This window comes from Mustela nivalis (genome assembly GCF_964662115.1).
Source record: "Mustela nivalis genome assembly, chromosome: 4".
Taxonomy (NCBI): Eukaryota; Metazoa; Chordata; class Mammalia; order Carnivora; family Mustelidae; genus Mustela; species Mustela nivalis.
The window spans coordinates 50,414,988-50,428,632 of record NC_139023.1 but is presented as its reverse complement, the minus strand read 5'-3'; the positions used below and the strand labels follow the sequence as shown (position 1 = coordinate 50,428,632).

General features: G+C 42.8%; 1 protein-coding gene across 3 annotated transcripts in view; it reads right to left on the bottom strand.

The window, feature by feature from the left end:
- Positions 1–11,589, bottom strand: part of KCNIP4 (potassium voltage-gated channel interacting protein 4) — a 1,147,911-nt gene extending 1,136,322 nt beyond the window's left edge. For 2 of the 3 annotated variants that reach the window (XM_082728683.1, XM_082728687.1), the window contains exon 1: positions 11,366–11,589. In XM_082728683.1, the coding sequence (XP_082584809.1) occupies positions 11,366–11,426 (61 nt within the window). In that variant the 5' untranslated portion in view covers positions 11,427–11,589. The remainder of the gene's footprint in view (positions 1–11,365) is intronic. The other variant, XM_082728685.1, reaches the window with a different exon arrangement.
- Between the last annotated feature and the right edge of the window lie 2,056 nt (positions 11,590–13,645).

The window sequence follows — 13,645 nt, the reverse complement described above, 5'->3', positions numbered from 1 at the left end:
CATCGCTCTATTCCTGATACCTGTCGCAACACTAGATGCTCAATAAATGTGTGCTTCTCTGAAATCAATTAAACTTGAACTCCATGATTCCAACTGCCTTTGGGACAGCTGACCTTGATTCTTTCCCAGTCGGAATCAATATTTCTACAAGTGAGCATGTTATCATTTCTCCAGAACCTGTTTTCCTCCTATGTTCCTGGCTTCTCATCATGGCATCACAAGGTCCCCATCACCAGTCTCCCCACCTGTCTCCTTCCCAGTCCTCCAACCTTTCCCATCCCCACTGCCTTTACCCTTGAGCAAACGCTGTCTCTTACCTAGACAAACACAACCACCTCCTAATGACATCCTTATCGATGACGCATCCTACACAACCCCGTACAATTAATGTTCCTCACCCTGTCACTCCTAACTAACTTCAACTGGCTCCCCACTGCCTGAAGAACCCAATCTCCGTCTCACTTTCCAGGCCCAGATAGCCCAGTAACTACTCCCATCTCCATTTTGAGGGAGGAAGCCCTCCTTAAAGGCCTTAAATTTCATAGCCCCAAACTGGATCTCACTTCCTTTCAACTAAACCTACCTTGTATTGCCCATCGTAGTAAATAAATATATGCTGCCCATTGGTGACCCAACCCAGAAATCTAGGTTTCCCAGGCTCCTCCTTCTCCCCCGACCCTCATTAACACCTGTCATCAATCCCTTCTTTTCTTCTATCTTGTCTTCTATCTTGTCTTGTCTTCTATCTCACGTGCACCTTCTACTCTCAGCCATGTCACTGATGCTTTACCATGTTCCTCAATATGCCTCACCTGCAACCCCACCCCAGCGGGAAACCATGCCTGCTGTTTCACCCCCTTCTGGCCAAATGTCAATCACTGCAGTTATCTTCTCAACATGCAAATGTGATCTCACTGTGCTCTTGATTGGAATTTATCAGTGTTACCCACTGCCTTCATGTCCTGACACTGCCTCCTTCTCCAGCTCCCATTTCACTGCTCCCTCCTACCCCCAGCTTCACTGCAACACACACAACTTCACACTGTTCCTTGACTGCACCATGTGTTCTCATAGGACCAGCCATAGACTCACAGCTCTCCCCACCTCCAACATCCATCATCCCACCTGCTGCCTTTCCCGGGAAAACTCTTTCTCCTCCTCCAGCCCCATCCAGTCTAGGGAGCGTTCTCTGACCCTACTCAGCCTATAAGAGTGACTCATGTCTGTGTTGCCAAAGCACTCCACACTGGACACTGTCATAGGATTTTCCAAATGCTAATTACCATCTTCCATGTCAAGCTCTTTAACTAGACTCAGGGCTCCCCATGGGATATCCTCATCCCTGTATTCTAGCCCTTTGAACAATACTCAACAAAAAAGAGATGATAATATGTTTCTAGAACTCGGAACAATATTTGACAAATAATAGATATCTATTATGTTTCACAAAAGAATAAATTGGCTCACATTTGAAAAATCCCCTACTGATAACAGGGAGGAGTAATATTATCTAGTCTATAGGTTAGTGCTGTTTCTCTGTGTAATGTTTATTTTATATTTTATAAGACTCTGTGAAACCAATATCACTTAATAACAAATCATGTGGTTATGTAAGGTCCTCTCTGTGCTCCCTCAGCTTATAATTTCATAGTAGACAAGGACCTGCTGATATCCTCTTTCAAGGACATACTCTAGGGTACTGTGAGGGTATTTAGCAAGTGCCTTTGAAAATCAGGTAAGTTAACATACTCTACCCTATCAGTACATGATTCAGAGCAAGTAGGATTCTGAGGTGGAGAAGGAAGATCAGATTTAAAAGCTTAATTCCTAGACTTTAAACAGCTAATATGCCTTTTTCTATTCAGAAACATTTACCAGCAGTGTCCCTCCTCCAGTAGGTAATTGATAAACATGTTTTAAGTGGATGTCTGTTGAACAACATCCTCAAAACTACTTATAAAACCATCAAAACAAATTGCATTAAGACCAAAGTTATAACTGTCACTGCTTGAGATTTGAAATTCTATTCTAATGATAGTTATGAAAATCTCATGCTCGGGGATCCAAAGATAAATGTAACTGTTTAAAACTGCAAGGTTTCTCACAAATTATGTCCATGGTTCAATCTTCCCAGTTCAGTGTTTGTAGATTTTTGCACTGTCAGTATGTATCCTGCGAGGTGAACAATTCTGAAAGTTACCTTAATGACTAATTTTCATTTGGAATCTATATTCCCCACTCTGACTAGGAAGGTTTATAGGGTTCAGCTGCAAATCTAGTACTTAAATCACATCAGAAGGGCTGGTGTTTATTACTCTGCAGCTTTGCAGTTTTAGATGTTTTGCCTTTTTAAAACTACCTTACAATGCCTCCATCAAAAATGGAATTTATTCTATAACACACGGCAGGAGAAGTCCCTCACTCTTTGTCCCTGCTCAAGGCTGTATTCTACGGTCTTCGGCTTTCTTTTTCCATGTTTCTCAGTGTCTGGTTCTGAATGCTCATTGTTTTATACTTGTCCCCCCAAGATTTCCCTCCCCACCACCTTCAAATTAATGTAATGCACCTGTGTTTCAGAGCCTGCACCAACCCTCTGATCACAACTTCAGCAGGAAACAAGGATGAAACTGGACCTTGAAAGGAGAGGGAATGGGAAACAGATTGCGATAATACTGTGTGTCTCAGTAGGAAGAGACTTGGCTTCCAATTAAAGGGAGTTTGGGGAAATATCATGGAAAGCGTGATTTAAGAATTCTTGGGGAAAATGTGAGAGAAAGGTTTGGCAGAATCAGATTTTCACAAATGCTCACAATGTTAACTCAGGTATAATATTCTCATGGTCAATGGTTGACTGCACAAAATTCAATTTAAAAATTAGAGTGATAGTCCACTTAATTTTTTAAAATTCTACACTAATTTAAAATGCCTCCACCTTGACCAGAACATTATTTAAACTGGCAGTAAGAGAGCTGGGAATGGTCAATTACTTTATGATTATCTTTAAACAGAAGTTATTACCCATTCTGTACTCTCCAAGCTTCAAAATCATATTTGTTTTATGAGAAAAAAGTGCACTTCTTCGGAGAATCCCAGCATAACAGCTCTTAAAAATCTTGAAAAACATGTAAGTAACATCAGGTCTTTAAGTGGCCAACAGATAAACCCATATTACAGATGGAAAGATAGAAGACAGGAAGAAACTGGGCAAGAGAACAGGATTACAGGATACAGGATTGTGAACACAGTTCTTTTAATAGCTTTATTTTTTAAGACCCCAGAAAAAGGAAGGTCAAGTTCAATATCACAGTTTGCTTTCACTGCATTCACTTGGAAGGGAATGCCGCCTCTGCCAACTGCAAAGAATCTTGTTTTTCAGCACCCTCCTCCCTTCATCCTTCCCTCTGTGATGGCAGTGAATATTTTAAAACAGGCACATTTAGCTATTTCTTTTCTCCCCTACTCAAGTATACACACCTGGTACATACTCAGTAAATCTCTCTTGAATAAACAGTAACCTTTCTGAAGGCCATCTCCACATCTCGCTGATCCCAGCAGCAAGGAGTTTCTTTGTAAATATTTGCTGAATTAAACTCATGTCATCATTACAGAATCTATTCCTATAATCTAGGAGTGGATAGGATTACCACCACTTGATAAATGGAGAAAGAGGAACAGGGACCTTCTACTCACTGGCTATTTCACATGGTCTTACCTTTCTAAGGTAAGTTAAAATTTCTCTCGATTAAACCCCTCTCCAAATTAAACTTGCTCTCAGGACTTGATTTGCAGGGTTACTTCTGAAATGCCTGTTAGTTCCATAGTATCGTTTTGTTTTGTTTCAAATTCCCTGCAGAAACAACAAGAAGAATGGAGAGCACACTTCCATGAGCCTGAGATGGAGTACAGAGTTTACTCTCACCTTTACATACGACCGTAATAGAAGATATTTTAATTCACGCAACAATTCTCTGGAGCACAAACATACACAAAGAACATGGATACATGGTTTGGGCAAGACCATTTTTTGGTAAGTAGTTTCTCATTCTGGTCTAATGGAAATGGATTAAATTGCAAAAAAGTACAACCCGAAATAAAGCCCCTGGCAGAATATCCATTCTGAGATATAGTTGCACGCGTCCTTTTCACCCAATTTTATTATGAAACTCATGAAGGCATTTGGAAGTCACATGTTCTCTTATTAAAAATCACTAATCATCATACTGGGGGACAGCCCTGGGGACACCTGAGCATCTGTAACACAACGCACCGACCATATTACAATGAAGACGTGAGAAAGAGAGTGTGTTCTCACATCGACTGCAGTAGTTACCGTAGCAATCAAAGCTGATTCTGATTCCCACTTGGGCTGCAGATACTGTCATTTCATAAATAAACTGCTTCACTCAACAGAGCCTTCAAAATATTAAAGAGTGTTGACGTCTAGAGATGAAAGTCTGTTTTTTCCTCCAAAACCTTGTTAAAGACCAACTTAAAATGCCCGTTTACAACTGCTACCGTAAAATAGGTTGACTGCTCAGTTTTACCTAAAGAAGTCATCGGGGTGAAATATGTAAGGGAAAGAAGTTTCTAAAAGGTCAATTATATATCCAAAGGGTATTTAAATATATCCGAAAGGGCATTTCCAAAGGGAGAGCGATTCAACCACACCGACTGTTTGTTCAGAAGGAAAAAATCAGCCCATAAGACAGGCATGGAGGCCAAGTGCTCCAGAGGACAAATTCTCTATGTGTATCTCTGTTCGAATTAGTCCTTATTGTCCGAGTGTGCGGAGAACGTCTGTGTTTCAACACTGTGAGCCACTCCTTCTCAGAGTTCCTAATCCACAGGCACGTTGCACACATCTAGAGCTGCCTAAGTGTGACCCACTCACTGAGCGATGAGAGGCATCCAGCCACAGAAGTAGGAGGAAAAGAGCTGAACCCCGTCATCTTCTCAGCCCTGACACAAGATCCAGCCCCTTCCCAAGAACCTCCCTATGAAGCCTGATGGTCTCTGTGAATTCTGATATGAAATAAATGGAAATACACACCATGAGTGTTGTTTCCAGTTTCTTCTTTCCATTCCTTTCCACTGTCACTGCTATAATTGGAGAAAAAATTTACCATTTGATAAGGATAATGACAAAGAGGCTAATAATGATGGTAGGTGGTGGTATAGCCAGTGAGGCTCTAGGCTGGGAGACATTAGGAGGGGCCACTCTCTGTAATGGGAGCTCAGACTACAGCAAATCACAATCATGATTCAGAGGGAATACTCAACTAACCTTCCCACTCTTATCCGCAGGGGAACCAAAAGAGGTCAAATTAACTCACTGGGGGCCCCTCGGACTACGACTCCTAGAGGTGGTAGTTCGGGAAGGTTATTAAGGCTGAAGGAAGAGTTGCGGCAAAAGCATCCAAAGACAACCTTGACTATTGCTCTGAATACACAGAAAACACTGGGTACTTACTAACCCCTTCTTCAGAAATAATGTAAGATCTCATAGCAATGCATTATGGACGCAAACGCATGCACAGAGAGGAGACATGCTCTTTTGATGTTCTATTACTATCCATATAGACCTGGCCCACTGAATGGAAAAGACAGGGAACCCAAAAGGAATGTCACTTCCAGTAGATACTTACCAAGCAGTCAAATGTGAATTCTAATTTGGGGTCTTCAATGGGTCTATCCCCGGGCAACCCAGTTTAAATTCAATTAACCATGTCTTCAGCAGGTTTTCTTGTGAATCACTGTGCCAGTACTTACTAGGGTATGAAAATGGTACGATCCTCCCCATCAAGGAGTTACCATTTAAGAGCTGCAAATGAGATGAACACGCCTAGCTTATTCTGTCTTGTCATTCAGATATAGATCAAAATAAAAGAAAAAATGACCTAAGAAAATTCAAAGCAGAATTCTTTGGGGAAGAGACAGGGAGAAATCAATAGGCTGCACAAGAAAGACACTGCATTTGCAGTAAGTCTTGAGGGATACGTTCAATGTGAAACAATTAACAATGTTCAGTGGGCAACGTGGGGGCAGAAAGTTCATTCGAAGCAGTAGGTACAACTTGAGATGCGCTTGAGATAGGCACACTTAGAGAACAGTCCAATTTAGCAGGTCAAAGTGCAGACCTATAAGTCATGGAAGATAATGTTGGATTGGAAGACTGTCAACATACTGTGGGAGCCTGCCTATCAAGCTAAGGAAACTGTTTTTAGTTCTATAAGGCATTAAAATCATGGGAAGGCATTAAAAGGTTTTGCACAGGTTAACAACTGTACTCAAATCAGTTTTTAGTGAATTTGGTTTGTTTTGAGTGGGGAGGCACTTGGTGCAGACAGGAGGCAACCATCGCGGTCTGGGAAATAACAAGAACATGATCTTGAGTGTACAATGAATCCTGGTGTAGGAGCTAGACATAAAGCCAAGATAGAATCAATAAGGCCTGGGGATGGTTTCCACAGGGAAGGGGAGGCAATGATTAAGGTGGGAAGTACCACAGATAAGTAAACACTTTTATGGGTTTGTTTGTTGTTGTTTAACTGTAGTTCTCAAATAATGATGCTATCATTAGCAAAATTTAGAAAATAAACTGTTCTTTGAAGAGAGGACAGGTCTTTTCTAACATGTTACTTTAAAGTGCTAGAAAAATCACTGATAGGTCTGCTCAGCCACTCATGGAAATGGACTGGAAAAGGATCAGTCGAGAGCTATAGAGTAAGAAGACTTCTATAACAAAGATTCACCAAGACCACAGTCTGATTAAAAAGAGAATGTAGAAGGAGAAGACAATTAAGACAAAAGTGTCTGGAAAGATGCACAAAACAGACAAGGAAAGAAATAAAGATCAGAAAAAAGAGATCTGAGAGGATGAGGAAGAACTAGAATAACACATTCAGAGAATTCGAGGGAGACTTCATTCAACAAATTATCTGTTGTTGAGCAAATGTACCATGTGAGGGTTCACGCTAGATGCTGGGGATACAAGGTAGGCAAAACACAACAGCTCTGCTCCCATGAAGTTCATAGTTTTCTAAGGAGTGTTGACAAACAGCACAAAGCATCACAGGGAGTCTGGGATGATATAAATTAAGATAAGACCATTAGGACCTTTAAACAGATGCACACTTCAAAAAAATAAAAAGGTGATTCAATGCCCAAGGATGAATAAATTTATAATGACAGGTGTACTTACAGAAACTTAAACCACTTTTAAGGATGGCAAGGCCCATGGAACAAAATATACACTCATCATCCCATGCTTCTTTCCTTCCCCCCCCCCCTCTCTGGTCTGTCTGTCTCTCTCACACACATACATACACTTTAATCTGCTTGAAATAAGAAGGGAGGCTATTAAGTAAACAAGCACACTCCACTATGAAATATTGAAATGTAACATTATCCACATGTTCTAGAAAACCTGTGAGGACAAGGAAAACAAAAGGACAAAGAAGAAAAAGAAGAAGAACCAGCAGCAGCAGCAGCACCACCACCACCACCATATACTTTATCTTCAAAAGATTCAACCACTATTTGGTCTACGATTCTGCAGAAATCTTGCATACACATTTTATATTACATGGCTCATTAATTTCCAAACCATCCATAGCCTTATTTTATGAAACACTGCATAAGAATTGGCCAAAAAAAAAAAAAAGCACAGCAAAAGGAGGAGAGGGGTTGCTTAATTTTAACACTTGGATCATATCATTTGCTTAGTACCTTCTTACATTTAATGACATGAATAAAACAGAATAATGCCTGTGTGATAAAAAGCTTTTCCTGGGCTATTCAGCATACACAGCCTTTTCACTGTGACCCATGTGGAATCACTAATTTGGATTTGCCTTACCCTTAATAACACAAAACAAGCTGGATCATCCTACATCTGTCAACAATACAAAAATCACAGAGGTTTTTCACTCCAGTACTGCTGGTTTGCAAACCCCAGACCTTCCCTGGGTAAAATCTGAAACTGGCCTCCATACACAGAGGATAAGAAGACCAAAGAAAGAGGCCGACCACTCCAGACTGGTAGGTGGCAGATGCAATAAGCAAGGGAACTTACATAGGAGGCTTGCAGTGGCGGCTTCGGGAGAAGATCTCCTGCCCCCCAGCCAGAAACTTATAAGTTCATATAGAATCCTTAGAAGAGCTCAGTCACATACACCATCCAGATGGCCTCAGCAACACCTTTCTCTCTCAAGACTATGTCCTTGAAAACAGTTCCTGCTTTGGCGGGCAGAACATACATTCCAAGGGCAAGGGAGCAGGGGAGGAGCTTCCAGTGGTCCAGGTCTAGCTGCTGGATCCAACAGTAGTCATGTCCTTTGGATGACCTCCTCTAACAATGACTGAAATGTCCATGCATTTCCCTCCCCACTTTTAGCTGTAGACTACATCACATAACATATGCCATCCCTAAGTTAGATGGCACAAATTGAGGACACCGATGAATAATCTTACAAGGTTTTTTTTTTTTTTCTTTTTTAACTCCGACCTTATTTCTGATTCTCTTTCAAATATACTGCTGAATTATCATCTCCCTCTGTCTCTCCACTGGTAGCAGGATTATGTTTGATTTCATAGCCAGGGAGCAAAATAGTAAGAATAGACAATTTTGTGAAAAATATATTCTGGGCAGGCTTTTGATATAATGTGGAAGCTGGTGACAGGGAGGCTAAAAGTGAGCACCACAATTTTTAAGAAACCTTTTCTATTCGTGCTTATTTATGAGATGTCCATTTTCTGCACTCTAGCATTAACAGTGTTTCAACTATAGAGATTTAGAGGTGATGTTCATCAGTTAGCATGCTAAATACATTGTCCGCTAAAAGAGAGCAGAGAATAAACTTTTTTAGCTATATTTTAAAGTTTGAGTAACCCAGTTCAACCTTGCTGCCATCCTTCCTACATTTCCCTCCTATTTTTCCTTTCATGTGGTTTTCTCCTTCATCTCTCTGCAAACCACTTTTCATAGCATTCTGGATCTAGAGTCAGGTCATAAAACACATATACACACACACACATGCTTTTCTCTAATTCCTCTCATCTTTATTCATTCTTCTCAGTCTGATCCCCCAGTTAAATTTTGTTTCAGTTCTGATTAAATCATTTTATAAACCTCCATCCAAGAGGCATATATTCAAGGGAAAACCATCATGGTCATGTTGGAAGTTATGCAAATGTCTCACTTGTTTGAAAGCAAACAAGAAATCAGGAGCTATTGTTTTAAAAACAAGAACTGAAGGTAGAGTTCAAACCTTTAAAAACGACAGTCCTTACTTATTCCAAGATTAAGGAAGACCATTCTATATCGGAGCACAAATAACCGAAGTATTTAAGCATGTATTTGGTGGAAATAACATAGACTACATATTCAGGGGATCATTCTCGAATAATATTAACCTTGAAATCGTAACAAAACAAGAACAAAAAGATGCTCCAAGCTTCTTTTCCTTTATTCTTCTCATATGACAATTAACTCTAAAAACATGCAACACAATTCAAGAAACAGGTGTCAAATCAATTCAAGCCAGAAAAATCTTCACTTTTGGTCTCACCTTAACCAAGATATAAATCGACATCTTTCTATTCTCCAAAGGAACAATGAACACATGCTGATTTTAAAAATGGTACTAAAAGTATTTTTTAATGTATCATACTCCCCAGATGTGATTTCATCTTTGTTTCCATTTTATCTAACAAATAGAGATTATGGCCACCTGTGGCACTGTGAATAGACTGGACAAGCTGATTCTATCCCCATCTGGCCAATTAAAGACTAGGCCCAGCCAAAAAGCTGTTATCAGTGAGTAGCCAAACAATGCAAGCCACCCTCTTCTCCAGACTTTCCTTTACTAATCTATCTTCAAGTTCCCACTGCTGTCTTGTGCATGAGTGCAGTTCCTAAAAGGACAGCTAGCTCTCCACCTTATTCTTTGCCAAAGGAACAGCAAAGACAGAGACCCTATAAACTCAACGATTTACTTAGCCTTGAACACTTAAAATGCCATTCTGGAAAAAATCCAATTTCTTAACGATTTTCAGCATCCCTCATAAAACATATCCTAGACATACTTGGTTCATAATGAGAGAACTATTGCCATAAGTGAAACCAGAACTAAACATCAGTACAGGTCAAACTTGGGACTTTAAAGGTAATGGTCATATTCTTTTTTTCCCCCCCTGCCTGTAACAGGCTAAGACTTTTCTCTTTAAAATGTCAAATAAGGCTGGTGTCCTCCCAATTACAATGACCTTAACAATATATTAGAGAGGGAAGACAAGAAAGGAAAAATCTCTATATTTCAATGTTCAAATTAGAGTGACAGACTCAAGTTGTCTGAAGTGACTCCATTTCCCTGGATATAAACAAGTAGAATGTGGAAATACCTCCTTCCCTGCAGCTCAAGTCCAAGCGTGTCATCCTATAAATCTATGCTAGAGCCATATGTACGACCCCTCATCTTATATAAGTTGGGAAATGTCCAGCTCTCCATTAGCTTCATATGTCCTGCAACCCCCTTCATTCTGTTTATGGCTCCTCTAAAGCTCTTATACATGGGAGCCACCTAAAAACAAACTGATTCAACCAAAGGTGCTGTGGGGGGTGGGGGAGGCGGGATATCTCATCCCGTTTCACGATGGATCCCACTAAACTCATCAAACCATGTCCTTCCCTTGCTTTCGCAGAATATAGGCTACTCTGAAAGCCAAACACCTTGCAAAAGAGGACCGGGTACCTTTCCAAGGCTGTACTGTATATAAATTATTTCCAAGTGTCACTGAAGACCATTTTCTCTGAACACACTAAACTGAGGCTGGCAATAAAACAAGACGCACGCTCCTGCTGAAGAATCTGACCCAAGAAACATTCCGCCTGTATGTTACCAGGAAACCAAAATAGAGTTTTAATGAAGAAATGTTTGGGAGCATAAAGGAAAAGTGGATGAAGAGGATCAATACTATTTCAGCTCTTTTCTCCCCAGGTGTTAGGGGAAGGAAGTGTGTGGTCTGCAGTCATCTGGCCGATGCATAAACAACATGGGAAATTTTCAGAGAAGGCAAAAGTAGGCACAGGATCAGATCGCAGGGGACCCCGCCACCAGCGAGTTTCACACACACTTCAAACAGCTCTTCTTCCCGACCTGGACCTTGCGTGCACCGCCCCCCCCTCCTTGGTATCCCCATCCCCGCCGCTCCCACCTCTCCTTCCCAGTCCCGCCTGGGTGGCCATCTCTCATGCAGCAAAGGCAGCAAGCGTCCCCAGCCCCAGCCGAGGAAGGGGGTCCCCGTCTCAGCTCGCGAAGGAAGGAGGGGAAGAAGGGCGCCCGCTCTCATGCTTGAAGCATCCTACCGCCTGTGGAGCTCGCCTCCTCCAGCTGAGCCGAGATGCTTTCCACCCTCCTCACATTCATCTTCGGGGACGCAGAGTGCAGGAGCGGGACTCGAGAGTCGGCGGCCCAGAGGCGTGTGTTGACGGGTCTGGCACCGGAGCGCACTCGCCGCTCGGCCCGGGGCGTCCGTGGCGCGGGGAGCGCGAGGCGGCGGCGGCGGGCAGGACGCGCGGAGCCGGCTGCAGGTGCGGCGGAGGCCGGCGGGGGGCGCCGGGGGCGCTGCGCGGCGCTGGGCGGCGGGGGCGCGCGGGCGGCCTGGAAGCGGGCGCCGTGCACTGTACACCCGAGAGCGCCGCGCCCCCTCCTCTCGCGCGTTTCCGCGCCGTCCCTGCCACCTGCTGCCAAGTCACCACCGCCCGGGGGACTGGCGCGGTGGCTCCTGCCACCGAGCGGCCAGACCTGAAAGAGACCAGAGGGGACGACGGGTTATGAGTGGCGCCTCGGGGACCCCTTCTTGCTATGCGGCGCCTGGCGGAGAACGCGCAGGTGAATTCCGCAGGGGCTCAACTCGGACAGCTAGACTGGAGATGGGGCACAAAAGTTGGGCCGAGACGGAAGGACACCAGCAGGGAAGCGCAAGGAGATGCCCTTCCCCAGAACCGGGCAGAGAGCCAGGAACTCCTAGAACTCCGAGACAGGAAACTTTCCCAGTTGAAGCTAGAACCAGTCATGCGACTTGGCTACGTGTTGAGAAACGCTGGCTCTGTCCGCCAGGGTGTGCGGGGGACAAGGCCTAGATGAAGAACACAACCTTGGATGGCGGGGGGGGGGGGGGGGGGGGGGGTTGGAGGTGCAGGAGATTGGGAGGCGTTTTGGACAAGCGTCTCTAGGAAGGTTTCATTGGAAGGCTCCCTGGCAGCAGCAGGGGGGTTTTTCCTCACCACCCCTATGGTTATCTGCCCTCTTAAGCAAACCAAAGCTGGTAATGTTTGGGAAGATAAAGACAAACCAATAAACCAATTGTGGCCATGGTTACTACTTGAAAAATAAATAAATAAATAAATAAATAGAATCCTCACTACAGTGTTGTATGAAGCCTCTTTTGAGAAGAAAGGTCAAGTTGACCAGTTCTCTCCGCAAAAGGACTTCACATTTCCTCTGGGTTGAAGCCATTTCTAAATGTTTGCAAAACCGTCCACTTTCCCTGTAGACACACACCCCCCCCATACACACACTGTCTCCAGATGAAATCCCCCTTACTCCATCCCCTCCAACGTCTCCATGACATTTTCTTGCTCTACCTCCTCTCCCCAATCCCAGGAGTGACTTACTTGGGGTCTTGTGAGGTCTCTCACTTCTCTTTTGGTTCATGGTTAAGGGGATTGATGCTAACACCGCCAATGCCTGGGGTCAAATCCTAGTTCCACTAATTTTGTGACTTGGTGCAAATTATTTACATCAGCTGTAACAATGGGATAATGATGGTACCGATTTTACTGATTTGTTGTGAAGATTGAAGGTAACTGATAGATGTAAAGGGCTTAGGGCTGTGCTTGGCACAAAAGAATCTCTAATTCTATGGCCACTCTTTCCAGAAAACAATCTCACAACTTGTACTGTTAGATGATCACTAATACCTACCCAGCTCTACATTCCATCATTTTCCATCATATGACATCTAATGTGACCTTTGTGTATTGATTGGAGTCCAGGAGCCTGGGTGAGAATCCCAGTCCCAACTGTTAGTAACTGTGTGTCCAAGAGCTAATAACCACCCTTTGTCATTTCAACAATGTAAAAAAAATTAATGTGTACTTCAGTTAGCTGTTGGAATCAATTAAATAAAGCAATGTATGTAGAGTGTTTAGAATGGCTTCTGGCACATAAGAAAAACTCAGTAAGAGCTACCATGATTATTATCAACATCATAAGAGTTAGCAGCCGTCATTACATTTAGTTAGGATGACTCAAAGAAGAAAAGGCAACACTGCATTTTCTTTGACAGGTCTACCAAACCTTCCTTCACAGTGTGGGAAGCAATATACAACTCCTCTTCCATCTACAAAATACACAGAATACTGTGTGGGGCCAACTCTCTTCTCAAGTCTTGTCAATTGAGCATCTGTCTGTTCTGATCCTACAAAGTGTCTATTCCTGGACTAGTTGTGAAGAAGGCAAGAAAATCAGGTAAAGAGGACACTGCGCTCAGTAAATTTGCCATATATTGTTTCCAAAATATTCATGTGGGAACTTAGCTACCATGAAATTCATTTTCAGAACCTCTTTACACAAATCCTCCA